At 42.2% G+C, this 23287-nt stretch overlaps 2 protein-coding genes across 2 annotated transcripts; one reads left to right on the top strand and one right to left on the bottom strand.

The window, feature by feature from the left end:
* Positions 1–9259: 9259 nt before the first annotated feature.
* On the top strand, positions 9260–14012 carry LOC139474066 (betaine--homocysteine S-methyltransferase 1-like). Its single transcript, XM_071256924.1, has 7 exons — positions 9260–9367; positions 10067–10257; positions 10588–10782; positions 11767–11878; positions 12291–12469; positions 12768–12849; positions 13408–14012. Exons 1-7 carry the CDS (start codon positions 9355–9357, stop codon positions 13686–13688), a joined length of 1053 nt encoding a protein of 350 aa, XP_071113025.1. The 5' UTR covers positions 9260–9354; the 3' UTR covers positions 13689–14012.
* A 2922-nt stretch (positions 14013–16934) lies between these two features.
* Positions 16935–23287, bottom strand: LOC139473829 (uncharacterized). The gene is made up of 4 exons (XM_071256591.1): positions 23230–23287; positions 20481–20586; positions 19340–19452; positions 16935–17008 (listed from the first exon to the last, which is right to left on the bottom strand). The coding sequence occupies exons 1-4, from the start codon at positions 23285–23287 to the stop codon at positions 16935–16937; spliced, it is 351 nt and encodes a 116-aa protein (XP_071112692.1).

The raw sequence follows: 23287 nt of genomic DNA on the forward strand, positions 1-23287 counted from the left end.
GATGTTTGCCATCAGAAGCCGAAAGCGTTGACCGTTGATCACACTATCAACGACTAGTATTATTTCGAAGCATCTGGCATATAGCCTTCACTCATTAACCGTTTGTTTATTGTAACATCTGTCATTTGTTAACAGGTTATAACAACATTGTCAAGTATCTGATGCTCGTGGTAAGACGTTCGTGTCGCGTGCTTAAGGTAGACTGACTGTTTGATAAGGTGGGATAATTTGACCGGCTCTTCGTGAAACGGACATCAACGAATTATGAACGAAAACCCTGAAAGTGAACATTTCATATTCCATTGTCTCTGATATTTCCACTTATCTATCGTGAAGCAGCTGTTTTCACCGTGATCAGCTGTTCATTTCGTAAGCGTAACAGATAAGGAACGCTGTCTAGTATCTGTAGTTTTATTGTATTTTTTGATAGAGGATTTGTACCTTTTTAGGAATCACTTATCAATCGCTAGCCACCTGTTTCCACTGTGATTAGCTTTTCATTACGTTGTTTGTTTGTTTGTTTGTTTGTTTCTTGGTTGACGCCCCACTCAGCAATATTCCTGCTATATAATGGCGGTCTGTAAATAATCGAGTCTGGACCAGACAATCCAGTGGTTGACATCATGAGCATCGATCTACGCAATTGGGATACGATATAACATAAATCAACCAAGTCAGCGAGCCCCACCACCCGATCCCGTTAGTCGCCTCTTACGACAAGAATAGTCGCTATTTACGGAAAGCATGGATAACCATATTCTACCCCGGATCTTCACAGGTATGTTCATTATGTAGGCATAAGAGGAAGCAATATTGTATTCTGACCCTTTTCTTTGTGCTTCGTGACTAATGTCATCAGTGTTTTGTTTATAGCAAATATTTTTTTATCTGAAAACGGTGTCGATAAAATATGCAGCCAGATACACCGTCACTATAAACAAACACAAACGTAACGGCAGCCTAAATAACTTATTCATTCCCAGTTGTTAAAACTAACAAAGCGATTGAGGTAAAGAGCGTATTGTGTGTGTGACACATACATAAATACACACAGACATACATACACACAGAGAGATACATACACACGCGGAGATACATACATACATGGAGATACATACATACACACACACACACACAAACACACACACACACACACACACACACACACACGGACATACTTACATACATGGAGATACATACACACACAGATACATATATATACATATATACATACACACGCGGAGATACATACATACACGGAGATACATACACACACGGAGATACATACACATACAGAGATACATACATACACAGATACATACACACACAGAGATACATACACACGCGGAGATACATACACACAGAGAGATACATACACACACAGAAATACATACACTCACAGATACATACATACACATACAGATACATCCATACATGGAGATGCATACACATACGGAGATACATACACAGATGGAGGTACATACACACACGGAGATACATACACACACAGATATACATACAGACACAGAGATACATACACACACAGAGATACACACAGAGATACATAGAGACGCGGAGATACATACACACATGGAGGTACATACACAAACGGAGATACATACACATACGAAGACACATACACACATGGAGGTACATACACACACGGAGATACATTCACACACAGAGATACATACACACACAGATACACACACAGAGATACATACACACAAGGAGATACATACACGCATGGAGGTACATACGCACACAGAGAGACATACACACAGAGAGATACACACACACAGAGACATACACACAGAGATACATACACACAAGGAGATACATACACACACAGAGATACACACACGCAGAGACATACACACAAGGAGATACATACACACACAAAGATACACACACACAGAGACATACACAGAGAGAGATACACACAGAGAGAGACATACACACAGAGAGATACATACACACACGGAGATACATACACACAGACATACATACACACACGGAGATACATACACACACAGAGATACATACACACACAGAGACATACACACACAGATACATACACACGCGGAGATACATACACAAACAGAGAGACATACACAGAGAGAGAGAGACATACACACAAGGAGATACATACACACACGGAGATGCATACACACACAGAGATACATACACACAGAGATACATACACACACAGAAATACATACACACAGAGAGAGACATACACACACAGAGATACAAACACACACAGATATACACACAGAAATGCATACACATACAGAGATACATACACACAGAGATACATACACACACAGATATACACACAGAAATGCATACACACACAGAGATACATACACACACAGAAATACATACACACAGAGAGAGACATACACACACAGAGATACAAACACACACAGATATACACACAGAGATGCATACACACACGGGAATACATACACACACGGAGATACATGCACACAGAGAGACATACACACACAGAGATATACACACAGAGATACATACACACACAGAGATACATACACACACAGATATATACACACAGAGATACATGCACATACGGAGATACATACACATACGGAGATACATAAACACACGGAGGTACATAAACACACACAGATACATACACACACAGTGATACATGCACGCACAGAGATACATACACACAGAGATACATGCACACACAATGATACATGCACACACGGAGATACATACACATACGGAGATACATACACACACAGATATACATACACAAACAGAGATATACACACGTAGATACATGCACACACGGAGAAACATACATACACAGGGATACATACACACACGGAGATACATACACAAACAGAGATACATACACACACAGAGATACATACACATACGGAGGTACATACACACACGGAGGTACATACACACACGGAGGTACAAACACGCACTGAGATACATACACATACGGAGGTACATACACACACGGAGGTACATACACACACGGAGGTACAAACACGCACTGAGATACATACACACACGGAGATACATACACACGCGGAGAAACATATACACACGGAGATACATATATATACGAAGATACATATATACACTGAGATACAAACACACACACATAGATACAAACACACACAGAGATACAAACACACACATATGTATACAAACACACACGGAGATACATACACACACGGAGATGCATACTAACGCAGGGATACAAACACACACAAATATAAACACACACAGAGATACATACACACAGATACAAAGACACACAGATATAAACACACATAGAGATACATACACACACAAATACAGACACACATTTTAAAATTTATTTATTGTATTGCACATATAAATACACACATACATACACAAACACACATAAATGCACACACGCCGATCCCCCCTCTCTCGCCCACCCACCCACTGACCCAACACCACACATATCCATCCACCCCTACATATCCATCAACCCCTACCACACAAACAAAAAACACCACTGCACACACACACAGCAGCACCACAATCCAGACACAACTCACTCACATTGAATGCATAAAATAATATACTTAAATAACCCCAAGCAACGGGTGAGATTGTTATAGGATCATAAAATAAATATATATTTTTCAGATTAATGGGATTCACTGTATATAACATGCGCTACTATGAAAGTATGTATGCGAGTGAATAAACAGGGCCGCGGCTATGCACTGAAAGTGTCGGCGGACTGACGCATGTTATGATCGTGTTATCGTACCCGATGATGCAAGTCAAGTCCAGTTCAAGCCGCCTCACACAGACTATTCCCGGAGTTAAGGAGATAAGCGTTGTTTATGTCAACCTACAATCGCTCACCCGACCTTCAGCCTCTCGTCGAAAGTAGAGTAACAGGTAAAAAAGGGTCAGTCATGTCTGAGTACATGACAACCAAAACTGAAATGAATCTATTAAGCTCTCATTAAGTTATGCCAGGGTTTAATTGTTGTTGAACGCTGCACTCAGCAATATGCCTGCAAATAATCGCGCGTGGGTGGTCCACCCTGAGGTGGTCTGACAGGACTACAGCAGGGCCTACCCCTGAGGTGGCCTGACAGGACTACAGCAGGGCCTACCCCTGAGGTGGTCTGACAGGACTTCAGCAGCACCTACCCCTGAGGTGGTCTGACTGGACCTCGACTTACAGCAGGACCCATCCCTGAAGTGGTCTGACTGGACTGTAGCAGCACCTACCCCTGAGGTGGTCTGACTGGACCTCGACCTACAGCAAGACCCACCCCTGAGGCGGTCTGACTGAACCTCAACCTACAACCGTCTTTTCGCATAATGACCTCTCCAAGAGTAATCATTTGTATAATAGTAGATAGGTTATCAACGGAGCAACGGAGCGTATTTCTAACGCTTTTTGCATGTCATCGTACACTAAGGTTACAGATCGTATCAACCACTGGTTTGTCTAGAATTATGTTTGAATAAGAGTGTAACAGAATCATAGATTAGTGGAGACATTTGCAAAATGAAAAGAGTGGCATATCATGGAGAGGCTGTGTTTGGCAATCACATTCACTTCACACAAATGCTGCTATGACACTGCCCTCGTGGGTTTTTCTCAAAGTGTTGTCATTGTTCAATAGACACATTCATGACGTCATACACAGATATGTAAATACAAGCAACATAACGATTTCCACATTCACAAGGAAATCTTTTCCAAAAGCTGTCCTATGTACGATTCCCACCATAAAAGCATTTCTCCACGAATCACTATTACTTAGTGATAACACAAGTCTTCGTGTTCAGCCAAATGATTTGGTGGCGCAGTCGAAATTTGCACACTTGGAAAACAATGCTTTCTACTCTGATAATGAGCACAGATATTATGTTTTGGGGGTAAACGTGTTTCAACGACTCCACGCCATGGTAAAGTCTAGCTGCTGATGAAACGGATGTGTTATCTGCTTAGATTAATATACAGTGATCTATCACGTTACCCGCAGCCAGGAAAACAATTAGTATTGCTTGCAGAAATGGATAAATATCATTTCCATGTAAATCATAAGAAATTCCCAGTGTGCGATTCCGACTATATCACGCGAAACTGTTCATGACTAAACATCAGATAGGGTTACCAGGGTCCTCTTGCACAAAGCGATCTTAGCGCTAAGATGATCCTAACTCCCATACTTTAACATAGACGTACAATAGTCTTAGCGCTAAGATCGCTTTGTACAAGTCGGCCCAAGTGATTGCGAAAAGGTGAGTCTATAGTTCATGATGAAAGATTGTCAGGCTGCGAGAATACGAAACTGATAATTAACGGATATATCTTTTTAATTGTCTTTATCCTTGTTGTTAACCTATTTTGAATTTGCTTATAACTACATGCTGGCAGACCCGTGAAGATCCGGGGTAGAATAGGTCTTCAGCACCCCATGCTTACCGTAAAAGGCGACTAAGCTTGTCGTAAGAGGCGACTAACGGGATCGGGTGGTCAGGCTCACTGACTTGGTTGATGCATGTCATCGATCCCAATTGCGTGGATCGATGCTCATGATATTAATCACTGGGTTGTCTGGTCCAGACTCGATTATCTACAGACCGCCATCATATAGCTGGAATATTGCTGAGTGCGGCGTTAAACAACAAAGCAACCAACCAACCAACATGCTGGCATGTTATGTTTCAACATTAAAACACATTGCACGACTATCTGTGACGTAGCTCAACAGATATATCTAGGTTTACCAATGTCGGTTTTTCATGGATAAGGTTCGTACTTTTAGAATGAACCACACATGAATGTACAAATTAAAACATAATCATATATTTTCTCTAGCTGGTTACAAAATATTATCTCGATCATGGTCAATCAAAAGAGTAAGGGCTTTTAGTTAAATAACAACAAAAACTTTATTAAAATAGTATTATATTATAACAACATAACACTTATGTCGATATGTAAGAGTCTGCATACTGAATATTGTTAATTCGGTATTTTTATTTGTATTTATGCTATGTGACCATGCCGATTTGTAAGAGTCTGCATACTTAGTATTTTTAGGTCGCTAATTTTATTTGAATTTATGTCATGTGGCCACAATCGAAAAATTCGAAATATCAAACACATGTGGTTGAATGTTGTTTGTATTACTTTGACTAAGATGAAATGTTGTTACTATGTATGGAGGCTGCAAACAAGATAGTCCAGAAGAAGGATTGTTATGTTGTTGTTGGTGGTTATTGTTAAACGCAGCACTCAGCATTATTACAATATATGACGGCAGTCTGTAAACAATCGAGTCAATCCAGACAATCCAGTGATTGACATTATGAACATCGATCCACGCAACTGGGATATGATGACATGCATCAACCAAGTCAGCGAGCCTGACCACCCGATCCCGTTAGTCGCCTTTTACGACAAGCATAGTCGCCTTTTACGGCAAGCATGGGTTGCTGAAGATCTATTCTACCCCGGACTGTCGGTGGTCCGGCGTGATGGGTTTCGCCGTTTGCTGATCTCATGCAAGGCCATGGTCCACACAACTCGTGGTTTTGAAGAAACAGTGTTTGTAAGTTAAATGACAGTGTTATCACAGGTGATACACGCGATAGCTACACTGGTTAGAACTGGAGTAAACAGCCGGCTGAAAGGTTACGATCTTATCCATTAAAAACGGAGCATGTGTCAGATCTTGATTCATTATCAACTGAGCTGTCATATAGGCTGTTGTATGAAAACCTACGAGGGATATTAGATCCAGCCGAAATGTCATTTTGTGATTTCTCAGTAATTATTACGTAAAAGTTACAGCCTACACTATACCATAACTTCACATGTGTCCTTTTGAATTGTATTAATTGAAGTGTGCTAAACCTAATCTATGTTAAACATTGTATCTGTGTAGGGGTGGAGGACCCACCCATAAACAATGTATTTGTAGGGTGGGTGGGGGGTGGAGTATCCATGTTAAACATTGTATCTGTGTAGGAGTGAAGTACCCTTTTCCAATACTCTGTGTGTGTGTGTGTGTGTGTGTGTGTGTGTGTGTGTGTGTGTGTGTGTGTGTGTGTGTGTGTGTGTGTGTGTGTGTGTGTGTGTGTGTGTGTGTGTGTGTGTAAGGGGGGTATCTATGTTAAACATTGTATCTATGTAGGGGTGGAGTACTTATGTTACACATTGTATCTGTGTGTGTGTGTGTGTGTGTGTGTGTGTGTGTGTGTGTGTGTGTGTGTAAGGGGGGTATCTATGTTAAACATTGTATCTATGTAGGGGTGGAGTACCTATGTTACACATTGTATCTGTGTGTGTGTGTGTGTGTGTGTGTGTGTGTGTGTGTGTAAGGGGGGTATCTATGTTAAACATTGTATCTATGTAGGGGTGGAATACCTATGTTACACATTGTATCTGTGTGTGTGTGTGTGTGTGTGTGTGTGTGTGTGTGTGTGTGTGTGTGTGTGTGTGTGTGTGTGTGTGTAAGGGGGGTATCTATGTTAAACATTGTATCTATGTAGGGGTGGAGTACCTATGTTACACATTGTATCTGTTTGTGTGTGTGTGTGTGTGTGTGTGTGTGTGTAAAGGGGGTATCGATGTTAAACATTGTATCTATGTAGGGGTGGAGTACCTATGTTACACATTGTATCTGTGTGTGTGTGTGTGTGTGTAAGGGGGTATCTATGTTAAACATTGTATCTATGTAGGGGTGGGGTACCTATGTTACACATTGCTTCTGTTTGTGTGTGTGTGTAAGGGGGTATCTATGTTAAACATTGTATCTGTGTAGGGGTAGAGTACCTATGTTACACATTTACACATTGTATCTGTGTGTGTGTGTGTGTAAGGGGGGTATCTATGTTAAACATTGTATCTAAGTTGGGGTGGAGTACCTATGTTACACATCGTATCTGTTTGTGTGTGTGTGTAAGGGGGGTATCTATGTTAAACATTGTATCTATGTAGGGGTGGAGTACCTATGTTACACATTGCTTCTGTTTGTGTGTGTGTGTAAGGGGGTATCTATGTTAAACATTGTATCTGTGTAGGGGTAGAGTACCTATGTTACACATTTACACATTGTATCTGTGTGTGTGTGTGTGTGTAAGGGGGGTATCTATGTTAAACATTGTATTTAAGTAGGGGTGGAGTACCTATGTTACACATTGTATCTGTGTGTGTGTGTGTGTGTGTGTGTGTAAGGGGGGTATCTATGTCAAACATTGTATCTAAGTAGGGGTGGAGTACCTGTGTTACACATTGTATCTGTGTGTGTGTGTGTAAGGGGGTATCTATGTTAAACATTGTATCTAAGTAGGGGTGGAGTACCTATGTTACACATTGTATCTGTGTGTGTGTAAGGGGGGTATCTATGTTAAACATTGTATCTAAGTAGGGGTGGAGTACCTATGTTAAACATTGTATCTCTGTGTGTGTGTGTGTGTGTGTGTGTGTGTGTGTGTGTGTGTGTGTGTGTGTGTGTGTGTGTGTGTGTGTGTGTGTGTGTGTGTGTGTGTGTAAGGGGGGTATCTATGTTAAACATTGCATCTATGTAGGGGTGGAGTACCCATGTTAAACACTGTATCTGTGTGTGTGTTTGTTTGTGTGTGTAAGGGCGGTATCTATGTTAAACAATGTATCTAAGTTGGGGTGGAGTACCTATGTTAAACATCGTATCTGTGTAGGGGTGGAATATCCATGTTAAACACTGTATCTCAGTTGGATATTTTCGAAATAGTACTAGCATGCCCGTCACCATATGAGTGAAATACTCTTGAAACTATCCCGCCTCTATCTTGTTTGCGAGTATTCTGTAACGCAACATTGTTGCGATCAAATCTATCTCTGGACTTGACCGCATCTATGACTTAAGGCGACAAGATAGTGTAAACATCGTTATATCTTGATATGTTTATGAAGCGTTCGTCGGCCTAGATTAATGAATTGAAATACCACATCCACCATCTGCTGCCAAGCTTGTTTCAATACAAATTATTTTATGCACTTTAATTTTATTTCTGATTATGTCGTAACAAATACCCAAAAAGGGATTATGCTGTATAAACGTCAACAGCATCATAACAATATCAATCTGCACATGCGTCGCAATGGTTTAGGTTGTTTCTTATCTGGCACTGAGTGCAAATGCATTCACCTCATTGGTTAAAGGAAACCTGAACGATCCGGATTTTCAAAGTGGAAACGCAGTTTACAACAACCGAACCGCCTCCATGCTTGAGTGACATGGATATGTTGTATATAAGTAGAGACACATTGCTAAAGCAGCACTCACCTAACTAACCATCGGAGGTTCACTTGCAGCAATGTCGAAGAAAGGTGAGCAATATATATCATGTTATAATGATACGTGTGGGTGCATACAAATATTATGCGACAAAAACATTAAGAAATGTATAGTTACTAAAAGCAGAGTACATGGTACAATTTCAAATGTGATTTGCAGCGCTTGTAATTGTGATATTTGTTTTAGATCGCCTTGTCTTCATTTAAGGCAATATGTACTTGGATATAAAGCAAGTGGTTTTTTTAAAGCCTCAAATAGCTAGTTAAGTGAAGTAAATGTATATCCACATTTACGTTATGTCTTCCAATTCTCTCAAATCAGGGGGCGGTCGGGTAGCCTAGTGGTTAAAGCGTTCGCTCGTCACGCCAAAGACCCGGGTTCGATTCCCGACATGGGTACAATGTGTGAAGCCCATTTCTGGTGTCCCCCGCCGTGATATTGCTGGAATATTGCTAAAAGCGGCGAAAAACCATATTCACTCACTCACTCTTAAATCAGGATGTTTTCAATTTAAATTCTATAACGTGGGACAATACATTAATTGAGCGGAATGAGAATATGTACTAGTTTATGTAATTAGCGATCTCATAGCCAGTATATCCAATTAACATTGATTGAAATATCTCCATGCATGGCGTGCTGTCGGAAAGCTTTGTCAACGAAGAATGTTTCTGTATACGAGCGTTTCAATAACGTATCATGCACTTGCAATGGATATTTGTTATTTGAAGGATTTATGGAGCGTTTGGAGAATGGCGGCGACGTCATCATGGCAGAAGGCTTCGTGTTTGAGTTTGAGAGAAGGGGCTATCTACGCGCAGGGCCGTTTGTTCCAGAGGTGGTTCTGGATTATCCACACCTTGTCAGAAGTCTGAGTGAGGAGTTCGTCCACGCTGGTAGTGAAGTCGTCCTGGCGTTTACCGTAAGTTAACCTTCTGAATTATTTAGCAGGTATTAATACACACCTGTTATTAACAATAATGAGTGTGCGATATGTCGTACACGGGGCTAGATAATTAATAAATCACAAATGGATTCCTGGGCTTTCAAATTTAAACGTCGTCGAACCACATTGGAATATAAAAGGCTGTCAAGGAATATTGACTTATGAACAATGCAGAGTACGTACACAAAACTATTTTCATTATCTTTCACATTTTCACAAATAGATGGCCATTAAATATGATACCAGTTTCCAATGCAATACACTAGATAAGCATCATGTATATTTCTCAATCACTGTTGATCCCAGTATTATGGCCACCGGGAGAAGCTGAGGCTGATCGGGAAGGAACATCTTCTGGAGAAACTCAACAAGGATGCCCTGAAGATTGCGAAGGAAGTGGCTGACGAGTCCGGGACGCTGATGGCGGGGAACATCTGCAACACCACTAGATATAGGAAAGATAGCCAAGAACACATTGAGCAGACGGAAGCAATATTTAAGGTTTGTGGAAAACGTATTGCCAGCTTAGTGTCACCTTAGTGTCATTTTAGAATGATACAGGAATCAGTACCTTTTTTCAAAAATCTCTCTATATGGTTTTTTTTCATTTTAATACAAATATACCACAGTATCGCGTCATGAGATTGCGTTCAAGGCTACTAAATCACTGACATTACTCAGACGACCATTATCAATTAGAATTCGTGGTCAATTAAGTTTTCTTGGGATATTCTAGTAAATAGCCTGTCTTGGCAAAACTAAATACTACTACTACTACTACTACTACTACTAATAATAATAACAACAACAACAACAACAACAACAACAACAACAACAACAACAACAACAATAATAATAATATAAGCCCTTAAATTTCAGAATCTTAAGAAATCTCTGCCAGAATCAGAATCTATTGTATCACAAGCATGGTATAATTAAAAAGAAGGAATTGCATCGGACATAATTTTGGTCATTGGTACGTCACATGTCTACCATTGAAAAGGGGCGGTCGGGTTGCCTAGTGGGTAAAGCGTTCGCTCGTCACGCCGATTCCCGAGATGCGTAAGCCGAAATCAAACTCTCTGTTAGTTGCCTCTTACAACTAACATAGGTTGCTGAGGACACATTGTAGCCCGGAATCCCCACGGGTGTGAAGAGGTTCTGACTACCGTGCTGAATCGTTCCATCTGTTTTCTTGATCATTACAGACCACCTCCGTGGTCTAGTGGTAGAGCGTCCGCTCGGAGAGCGGAAGGTCCTGGGCTCGATCCCCGGTCGCGTCATACCAAAATACGCTAAAAGATGGACATTAAGAGGCTACAACAAGAACTCGGGGTATTCACGTTAAACTGCGGCATGGTATTTTAATGGGCTAGCACTATATTTCGGCATCGGTCCGGACAAGTACACACACACACACATGCATTTCTCGTCACTATACAAGTGCAATAATCTTGGCCACGTCCCCTCACCTTCATCTTACAGGAGCAGATAGAGTGGGCGGTGGAGTACGATGCTGACCTGATACTGGCTGAAACATTTATTGAACTTGGGGAAGCCAAGCTTGCTCTTGAGTGCATCCAGAAGTATGGACAAGGTACGGCTGAAACATAATTCTTTTGTATTTCGAAAACATATCTCCACCCCATCGCGTGAATATATAGTTTTTACTTTTATGACCTTTTGGGGACATGTAATGAACCTTATATATCAGTCAGTATATAACTAGCTTTTCAGTTATTGTAAAGGAATTTGCCATTTGTATGTTTTCCCGAATCACATAATATTAATTCAATGTAATTTAGGGGCGGTCGGGTAGCTTAGTGGATAAGGCGTTTGCTCGTCACGCCCAAGACCAGGGTCCGATTCCCGACTGGGGTATATGTGTGAAGCCTATATCTGGTGTCCCCCGCAGTGATGTTGCTGGAATATTGTTAAAACCATACTCACTCACTCACTCACTCACTCACTCACTCACTCACTCACTCAACGTATCTTTCACATTACAGGCAAACCGTCCGTTGTGAACATTAACCCTATCGCCGCCGACAAGACACTTGATGGTATACCCTACGCCGAAGCCTGCCGCCAGCTGGAAGCTGCTGGGGCCGATGTTGTAGGCTACAACTGTTGTCGCGGACCCGCTACTACCATCCCGCTGATCCGGGAGCTGAGAAAGACTTGCAAGGTAAACACACACAGTTTCAAGAAGGAGAAGGGACATTTCCATAATAGATAAGCTGTGACGACATGTAAGGGAAATACTCTCACAGGTCGATAGAACACGTTTTGACATGATTGGGATATCATCATCAGCGAAAGGTTTACGCACTGTTTACCAAATACATTACGCATCATTTGTTGAACCAATCGCTGTCCAGTGCTTTAACTACAGCACACCATTTTAATGAACTGTATAACCATGTAAAGTTGCACATGAAGAACATAAGGGATGGGTTCCTTACAAATGTTCTTGTTTTGTTTAGGGTCCGATAGCTGCCTTCCCCGTTCCCTACAGAACATCACCTGAGTTCCCCACTATGCAGTCGCTCCTTGACCCGTATACAGGTAGGTACAGTCCACGCGGTCCAACATGAATGCACGTGAGTGTTTGTTTGTGTGTGTCTCTATGTGTGTATGTATGTTTGTGCGCGTGCGCGTGTGTGTGTGCCTGTGTCTGTGTGTATGCTTGTTTGCGTGTGTTATCAAAGTGATAAACTCTCGTTATCAAAGTGGTAAACTCTCGTTATCAAAGTGGTTAACTCTCGTTATCAAGGTGGTAAACTCTCAATATGAAAGTGGTAAACTCTCGTTATGAAAGTGGTAAACTCTCGTTATGAAAGTGGTAAACTCTCGTTTTCAAAGTGGTAAACTCTCGTTATCAAAGTGGTAATCTCTCGTTATCAAAGTGGTAAACCCTCGTTATCAAAGTGGAAAAACATCGTCATCAGACAATGAAATAACCCAGCTTCTGTTTTGCTTCCGGTATTGTTGCGGGTCTATACCCCCAACTACTCCATCATTAGTCTGACACGCGGTCATATAACTGAACTACTATTCACATCAGAGTTAATCCCAAATCACTCACTCACTCACTCACTCACTCACTCATTGTCCTATTTGCAGGCAAGAGGGCCTTCCCAGACCTCTCCTCCCAACTGTGTGGGGTAGCGGAGGTGACGGATTTCGCCAAAGAATGCAAAGAAATCGGTGTCCAGTTTGTCGGCCTCTGTTGCGGAAACACGCCAGCAATGACAAGGGCCGTCGCCGAGGTCTACGGCCGTCGTCCACCTGCCTCCATCTTCTCTCCAAACATGGAGAAACATTTCATCTTCGGAAAGGACAAATACTTCTCCGACAACTTCTACCTGACCAAGCTTAGAGAGGGCATGTCGAAAACCAAGTGATTTGACATGGTCAGACAAACTCTTGACTCACATTTTAACGTTGTGAAAAGCTGTTATGTATCAGCTGTTGTGGACATTCATTTGCACATAACGTATTATATTCCAGATACTAAGTATCTATCAATCCTGCTTGTAGCTAGTTTGTAACTAGTGAATACCTCGTTTAAACGCCACTAGCCTTGCCTTTTCGAAGTCAGGTTTCTTAGTTTGTGAAATAATTGTATGCTGTATTGTCCACTCAGGAGATGATACGATTTCACGCATTATTTTTAAAATGTTGTTTTGTTGTATTCTCTCACATAAAAAAGTATAATACTATAATAATTGTTTCCATTTTGTTCACACCACCCCAATTGAAATGCGTAACTTATAACTTATAGCGGACAACTTTTGTTTGAGCACCAGCTGTAAGAATTTCTTATCCCAATTAGCAGGAGTATAGCTTGATAGAGGAGCTAATTACTCATAAAGTGGAAATCTGAGCTTCTGAACTCCCAATTTGAGCAAATATATTTACTTACGCTGGACCGCCTCGTGGTCTGGTGGACAGAGCGTCTGCCCTGAGAGCGGAAGGTCGGTTGTTCGACCCCAGGCCGCGTCATACCAAACGACGCTAAAGGATGTGTAATTTTACAATGCGTGGTGGTCACAGATAAAACAAGGTCTGGTCGGCACGGATAACCTTATTAGACTTGTCGGCTCGGAGTCAGTAGACTGTGTTTGTGTGGGGTATCCATGTTAAACTGCGGAGTGGTATCTCAGTGGAATTGTAATTAGTCCGTTTTAGTGCAAGTAGCCTCACACACGCGCGCGCACGCACGCACGCACTTAGGCACACACGTGACCTTTAACATCATTACAGATGGTGTTTCCGGCAGTTCCCCTTGATACGAAAGAATCAAGCACTATATTTCAAATCTTGTATTTTGAATCGATATTGGTGACATACACGATTCACGCCACATCTCCACGGGATAGAGGGTACGGGTGTACCGGTGAGCTGAGGCACCCTTCTGACACAGTAGGCGATAGAGGAAGCACGGAAACTGATGCATATGCCATACAAAAATTAACCCCATTCGTAGGATTGCTAGGGACATGTTGATACTTTAGTTAGGGTCTTTTTGTCTTCAAACTCTAAAACCATGAAGAATCTCGTGAGTTCGTGAGTGGGTGAGCCAGAGAGAGATAGAGAGAGGGGGAGTGAGAGAGAGAGAGGGGGAGAGAGCGATAGAGCGAGAGAGAGAGAGATAGAGCGAAAGAGAGAAATAGAGGGAGAGAGAGCGATAGAGCGAGAGAGAGAAAGATAGAGCGAAAGAGAGAAAGCGAGAGAGAAATAGAGAAAGAGAGCGAAAGAGAGAAAGCGAGAGAGAAATAGAGAGAGAGAAATAGAGAGAGAGAGATTGAGTGAGAGAGAGATTGAGCAAGAGAGAGAGAGAGATGGTGAGAGAGAGATTGAGAGAGAGAGAGAGAGAGAGAGAGAGAGAGAGAGAGAGAGAGAGAGAGAGAGAATTCAGTATTTCAGTAAAGACACGACGCGTCCGTTTGATGTAGCACGTCTTAGACGTTTACAATTTTGATGAAGCCCACGGGCAAGGCTATGGCGCTGATAAATGTAAGCAGAGCAGGTGGGATGGATATGTTGGATTAAAGGGGAAGACTATCATTGTAAACTAGCGTATTTTATCAGGTTTCCTCAAGTGGGACACCCATAGATAGAATGTGAAGTAGAAATTTCCGCCGATCGAGGTTAAAAATAAATTAAGCCATGTCCAACCAAACATTAGTTTCACATATTGTACCCCCATGCTTGTTTGGATTCGAACCCAGGTCTCCGATATCTCAAGCGAAAGTGCTAACATCTAGAATTCCTCATTGCCCCGTTGCAAATGGGAAAGTGAATCTCCAGAACATTTAACGTCACCAACGTTATTCTCAGAATTCGAAAGGTGCGGAAAAATCCTATTCTTCAAGCATACTTCAAGCTTTTCAAATAATGAACTTATATGTAGACCGCGAAAGCGAGTAAGTCTGCTTCAGCAGAATGATCAAAACAGAATAAGGAAAAGTGATATTCCCCCCCCCCCCCCCCCCCCCCCCCCTCCGTATATGAAGACCGTGAAAGTCAGTAACATATTGGAGTGAGTCTGCTTTAGCGGAATGATCAAAACAAAAGAAGGAAGAGTGGTATTTTCCCCCACGGCGCATTGTGCTGTGATTCAGATGGTATTAGTATGATACAAGGTACCGTCTGTGTCACCGATATCACTAATCCAATAGAGAATCCCCGTGTGGTGGTTCTGGGTTACAACTGACCCCCAACTATGCTGGTCGTAAGAGGCAACTTATAGGAACGGGTGGTCTGGCTTGGTGATTTGGTTGGTGGTGTGTCATCCTACCTCGACTGCATGGGTCGTAGCTCACAATATTAATCACTGGATTGTCTAGTCCAGATTTGTTTTTTACAGACCGTAATCATATCGCTGGAATGTTGTTACAAAAGTTGCACACGCACACGCACACGCACACGCACACGAATACGCACACACAACAGAGAAGTTGATAAAATGATTGATATAGTTTTATTCAAGGCGGAGGAATATATCTCAAAATGGACAGAAATTTAATATAGGAACACCCGACATATTTTACAGGAACATCAATGCAACAAGTTATACTCAAAGTATGAGGATATTATATTCTTATACAAGGATTTTGGAGAAGCACACCCCCCAAAATAAATGCTGACTTAGTTTTTGAAGACTTACAATTTACTGGTATTATAATAGGCTGGAGGTCGACTCCGTGTGCATTCGAAAGATTTTATATTTTGTAAATTATATAATATAATTCACATTTGTAATAAACTGCTCAGCCAGTGTATCTTATGCAGCGTATTTCTTCAAACTAGCCTGATATTTTGTGTTCCTTAATCGTGAACATATACCCCTCTCCCAATATGTCAGCTAACCTCAGAGTTCGTGTAGAGTTAACCACCAAAAGTTAACATCAATTTAGCGCACAATGGCATATCTTTAGGACAGGAAAACATGGATGCCATAGGTACGTGACATATAATCGGTATATGGGTGGATGACTTAAGTATGCAAAGAATGCCTTATGATGTCTCCATGATGTATTGATGTTAGGTAAATGACGTCATTGTCATAACTATCAAACGTTTTTAAATCTAGTCTCACGTGAGCGCCTGTTTGTTGTTCGCTGTTGAGAAAGTTTTCCCCTATCTCATACACTGAGTACTCTGACAATACAAGCAGCAATCACGGTTAAAATGAATCCGGCTTTGTTAGACCCTGTACCTGCAACATCAAATAGGAAATAGTGCAAGGAATTATAAAGCAAGAACATTTGATTTAAAACGCAATTCAACCAGAACTCATGCCTTTTACGTTTGTTTGTTGGTTTGTTGTTTAACGCCACACTCGGCAATATTCAATCTATATGACGGCGCTCTGTAAATAATCGAGTATGGACCAGACAATTCAGTGACTGACATCATTAACACAATATCACACTAGAGATTCACCCAAGTCAGTGAGCCTGACCACCTCATCCCGTTAGTCGCCTATTACGACAAGCATAGTCGGCTCTTAAGGCAAGCAAGGGTTGCTGAAGACCTAATCTAACCTGGATCTTCACGGGTCTCATGAGGTTCATGATACAGTGTGCGTGTATGAAATATTGAGTTGATTGAGTAATCGTGGTTTCAGGCCGCGTTTTGTAATATTCCAACAATGGCGGTGGACACCAGAACTGGGCTTCACACATTGTACCAATGTCGGGAATCGACCCCGGGCTTTCGTTGAGACGAGCGAACGCTTTACCCACCAGGCCACCGTATTCTGTATGGAATTATAGTAATGCATGTAGTTAGAATTGTGATTATTTTGTTGGCAACGACTCCAGTTCAAAATGATATCCATATTATTTTGTGTTTCTCATCTTTATGTTTAGCGTTCGGTTGGAGAATGTGATGGCCTGCGGTCAACAAAGTCACCACCCGATTCAATAAGACACCTCAGTTCTAATCCGGAATCCCGGGTCAACTTTACACTACATTTGCAGTATTTAAACAGTATTCACATCATCTAACTGCATGATAGTATTTACTATGTGAAAATGTTCACTCCGTCTCTAGAAGAGCTACATCGCGATACATTTTAAATTACCTGCCGGGCAAAAGAAAGCATACATTTGAAAATAGGATTGACCAAAGAATTACACAACTTAAACGTCACTAGGCTGAAAGCAATCATCGAATTACTGCAAACCAACCGTAATACGTATCACATCAGCACCGTTTAATAAACTATTTATTGTTTTTCTCATTTTTAGCCACCATGAAACATAGGTTATGCTTTATTATGCGCGGAACTTTATATTGCGATTGCATTCACTATCTTGGAAGAATCTTGCAATGGTATACTTGTATTATTGCTATTTTGTTGCGTAGAACATCCATCCCTCCCTCCCTCCCTCCCTCCCTCCCTCACTCACTCACTGCAAAACCTTTTCTGTGATGCAGCAATAATATTGCCACTTGTGGCGTAAAACAACATTCATTCGCTCACAGGAAGAGCTTGAAGAGATAGTCAGCTTGGTGCAGAATACATGAACATCTGTGAAAACGGTCACTTGGACTAAGAAGAATTTTATATGATATTGTCGTAGATTTTGCACATGAACTTTGTTCTTTTGACACCAACACATACTCACACCCACACACACACATACTCACACCCACACAGGCAGACACAAACACCACTCTCACAGACAAACACGTATACGCGCACAGACACATGCACAGTTACACCACACACACAGACAAAGAGACGTGGAGGATCCATAACAAGTTATTGTAGGCAGTCTCACCATACATTTGTTGAGTACAAATATGTGTCACGAACTACGTACATGTAATAATTGATGTAAACGGTATGTTCTAATCGGTAGAAACAGATATTGACTTTGATCTGGTGTGTGTGTGTGTGTACGTGCGTGCGTGCGTGCGTGTGTGTGTGTGAGAGAGAGAGTGAGTGTGTGAGTGAGTGAGTGCGTAAGTGAGTGAGTGAGTGAGTGTGGTTTTACGCCGCTTTTAGCAATATTCCAGCAACATCACGGCGAGGGACACCAGAAATGAGCAGCACACATTGTACCCATGACGGGAATCGAACCCGGGTCTTCAGCAAGAGAGAGAGAGAGAGAGAGAGAGAGAGAGAGAGAGAGAGAGAGAGAGATACACCCACCCACACAGACAGACACATCACACATACACACGCACCGACACATGCACAGTTAAACCAGACACATATACACGCACAGACAGACAGACAGACAGACAGACACACACACACACATACACCCACCCACACAGACAGACACATACACCACTCACAGACACACACACACAAACACACGCACGCACGCACGCACACACACACACACACGGACACACAAACACACATGATTGTTTTGGTTATCGATGACACACTTGTTTTATTCATTCAGTTTAAACCATTGAAGCCGTATTATTTAGTTCTTCCTACATGTGCATACCTACATAAGGTGCTTGTACCCTTCGGTTGTTGTCACGCCACCATGAAACCAAATAGTCCCGTGTCCTGACTTACCACACTCAGCATGCGTCATGAGTAGAGAGGCCATGTCCGTCATCTCCTGTATTGTCAGGGACGTACAAATCACCGTGGACCTGCGGAGGCAGGATAGGTACGCTTGTGTTATGCTGTGAAGAAAACGGTCATGTTATGAACGTCGTTTTACTGTCCAAATGGTCCTTAACATTAAGCGAACCTTTGTAATGTCGTCATGGAAAGCTAATGGAACGTGAACATGAAAGTTCAATTTGATGATATACATCTGTTGTAGGGCGACCACTTACCAAAATAGACACAATTTATGGATAACAACTTCTTTACTGCTGTGAAGGCGACGTTTCTGTATAGATCATTATACCGTTGTCAAGCAAGGATTTGGACCGAAACATCGCCTTTACAGCTGTGAAGACGTTGTTATCCATAAATTATGTCTTCTTTGTCATCCGTCAACTTCTAAGTAAATGCCTATTAAAGACTTATCAGCTGACTTATCGGTTTCTCATAGAATTTGAGTGATTGGATTGGGTTTAATTCTGCTTTGAACAGTAGTAGTGCAGTTATATCACTGCGTGTCAGCAGACTGTAAAGAACAAACTGGGTATGCAGGTTATAGACATTTAACACATCGAAACCCATGAGAGTGGTTATGGTGCCGACACACCAAGCTTCATGGTCATTATTGCGACGAGTCTGGGATTCAAACCTAAAAACCGTCTACCCTGGCTGGTTTGACAATTTCACCCGTGCAACCTCTCCTGTAGGAAATGGCATGTTGAATGTCACTGTCACTATAAAACACTATATTTTGAATTATTCTTGCTCAACAGGCAACTTTGATTTAAAACCTTTATCCCTGCAATATTATCTATTCATTTGTGCACACAATGTTGATATTACAGGAGCAGGGACATATAACCAAGAATCTGTGGTCGAACACACAACCAGCGGATCCTGGGATCGCTGAGACACACCCACACGCACACGCACGCGCACACATGCACGCACGCACGCACACACACACAGACACGCACACGCACACGCACCGATTGAACTCTAGGCACCGTGTTTTGATGGTTGTTAGGTTATCGATGATACACTTGCCTTATACATTAAATCATTGATGTCGTACCATTTAGTTCCTCCTACATGTACGTACCTACATAAGGTGCTTGTACCACCTACGGTTGTCGTCATGCCACCATGGAACTCTCGCAAGCAGACAAAACTGTCGCAGTCTTGACCAATCACCACATTCCCGATTCCTGAAGAAGAAGGCTCGTGTAGTATGTACAAGTTTAACCACAGTGTGCTTTGGTTTGTTTGTTTGTTTGTTTGTTGTTTAACGCCGCACTCAGCAATATTCCAGCTATATGACGGCGGTCTGTAAATAATCGAGTCTGGACCAGACAATCCAGTGATTGACATCATGAGCATCGATCCACGCCATTGGGATCGATGTCATGCATCAACCGAGTCAGCGAACCTGACCACCCGATCCCGTCAGTCGCCTTTTACGACAAGCATCGTCGCCTTTTACGACAAGCACGGGTTGCCGGAGAACTATTCTACCCCGGAATCTTCAAGGGTCTTTGGAGTAAGTGCGCCATTCATTATGTGGGAAGGTAAAATGGGGTTAAGGTTGCGTCCAAGAATACTGAACTTCTCTAGCGACTTGCATGCGGGTGTGTATGCTTGTGCGTGCTTGCGTGCGTGCGTGCGTGCGTGTGTGCTTGTCTGTTTGTTCTAGTTCGGACGAATGCCGGTAATATTCGTAGCCACCTGAGACACAATGTCACTGTCAAGCTTTCATAATTAACCGCAGTTAGTACTGCAGGAGTTATCGCTGATGACAGCAAGATAATATTTTACAAAGCTTTTTTGGTTTATATCGTTGTTGACTAGTTAGGTCCCATGTATTCTTGGGGATGAGTTTTTCATGGACACCCCACCTCCACACATTATACTCCAGGCCGACCAGCCCTAATGTGATCCCTTCATGTCGAGCGCCAGACAGTGTAACAACAAGTACCATCCTGTAACGTATTTCTGTATGACGCCGCCGGCGGGATCGAACCAGAGACCTTCCGCTCTATCCACTAGGCCACGGTAGCGGTCCATTGTGTGGGAAAGATGAACACGAAATAGAATGCCGACCATTTAATATCCTTTGTGTACATTTTACCGAACTGTTTAAAGAGCGTTTCCCGGGCAAACCCTTTTTTCTCAAAATGAAATTATGTTCACTGGGTCCGACAAACCATCGAAGATCGAGGAATAATATAATTCGTGTGCATCCTCATGATAATCAATTTAGCTGTGATGGACACTTATAGAACAATTTTTGTGTAGGGTTATTAGATTAAATTAGAGTAAAACATTTGAAAATGTTTCAGGATGAGTTGGTTGTAATGATAATATTCTTGAGATTCATCTTCCTAGAACAATTCGCTTCTCATACTTAGCTTATTATAGAAATTTCAAACGTCAACGACAGAGAATAATCAATCTTCATTATCTGCCGAGACAGATTTCATTGGGCAAAAATAGTGAATGGATCACTGACCGCCTCCGTGGTCTAGTGGTAGAGCGTCCGCCCGGAGAGTGGAAGGTTCGATCCCCGGCCGTGTCATACCAAAATACGTTAAAAGATGGTACTTGTTGTTACCCTGCCTGGCGCTCGGCATGAAGGGGCTAAAACAAGGAGTGGTCAGTATACTGTGTCTGAGTGGGGTACTCATGTTAAACTGCTGCATGGTATTTCAGTGAGCTAGCACTATAAATCGGCACCAGTCCGGACTAGTACAAGCAGCGGATACCTCCACCCGTGGTATCCGCCAGTCACGCAATCTGCATAAAATGTGATTGTGTTTTAGTTGTTGCCCATTGCTTTGAAGAAAGTTTTACATAGATCCACCGATGGATACTGCGAATAGAACATTTTTTAGCAGCATATTCCATGTCCATAAGAAATCTCCGACAACATCATGAACATGTGTTTATGAATCAAATAGTTGATATATGATACTAGGTGTTCACGAAAAAGTGCGCGTATCCTACCCAACCGCATTCGTGACCAACTCGTGTTATTCCGGGACAAGCCGAATAGCGACTCGTGCCCCTCTCACGGGCATTTTTGCGACCGGGTTCCGCCTTGGCGCAAACGGGCATACCTAAAACAATCTTCAACTCGTTGTGTAATGGTTCACACATATTTCCCAGTATATTATATGTATAACAGATGCAATTTAAAGCAGATCTGGACATGCGGAAGTATACAGTATGTTTGAACACATTTAACGTGTCTTGTGTATATTTTTAGATGCAAGACATATGTAAAATCAAATATTACTTCTGAGGGATTCTTTGACGAAGAACTTGAAATCATACGCGCACTCTGATTGGTTTGTCGTATTTTCGCACAAAACATTCATCGATAGGGGAACGAGTCTTCTTGCAGGTTACGGAAAGGGGCGAGTAGTGACGAATGGCCCAACCGGTGGAACCCGTCCGAACACGAGAGCGTATGGTTCGGTCAAAATAGGGAATTGCATCGGACATCATATTTGTGACGGGGGTACGGGTGGCCCAGTCGTCTAAGGCGCCGCGAGTCGCTGTGCATAGTTGCGTCCCTTGGGCACGCCAGAAACCTATGATTGTGGGTTCGAATCCCGGTTCGCCCCGATTATGTTTCTAGGTTTGTCAGCACCATACCCGTGCTCGCTGGTTTCACCGAAGTGGTAATCGTCTGAGACCTGCAACACTTAGGGCTTTCCTCCAACATTAAGCTGACACGCCGTGATATGACTGGAATACTGTTAAAAGCGGCGTTAAACCCAACTCACTCACTCACTATTTGTTACACATGCCCTGAAACACATTTGTCCGTGAAACTCTCAAACACTCACCCGTGAACAACACAATGATGTACAACCATCCGCTCTTGGTTAAAGTCAGCCCTACCAT

This window comes from Haliotis cracherodii, unplaced genomic scaffold, assembly GCF_022045235.1.
Source record: "Haliotis cracherodii isolate W230 unplaced genomic scaffold, xgHalCrac1.p SCAF_3, whole genome shotgun sequence".
Lineage (NCBI taxonomy): Eukaryota > Metazoa > Mollusca > Gastropoda > Lepetellida > Haliotidae > Haliotis > Haliotis cracherodii.

Bases quoted from the DNA above. Each gene is read 5' to 3' on its own strand.
- LOC139474066 (XM_071256924.1), top strand. The intron at 10,783-11,766 runs GTTTGTGGAAAA...TTCATCTTACAG, and splicing joins AGACGGAAGCAATATTTAAG to GAGCAGATAGAGTGGGCGGT. The intron at 11,879-12,290 runs GTACGGCTGAAA...TTCACATTACAG, and splicing joins CATCCAGAAGTATGGACAAG to GCAAACCGTCCGTTGTGAAC.
- LOC139473829 (XM_071256591.1), bottom strand. From the start codon at position 23,287: ATGGTAGGGCTGACTTTAACCAAGAGCGGATGGTTGTACATCATTGTG. The intron at 20,587-23,229 runs GTGAGTGTTTGA...CTTCTTCTTCAG, and splicing joins CATCATTGTGTTGTTCACGG to GAATCGGGAATGTGGTGATT. The intron at 19,453-20,480 runs GTACGTACATGT...TTTTCTTCACAG, and splicing joins GGTACAAGCACCTTATGTAG to CATAACACAAGCGTACCTAT.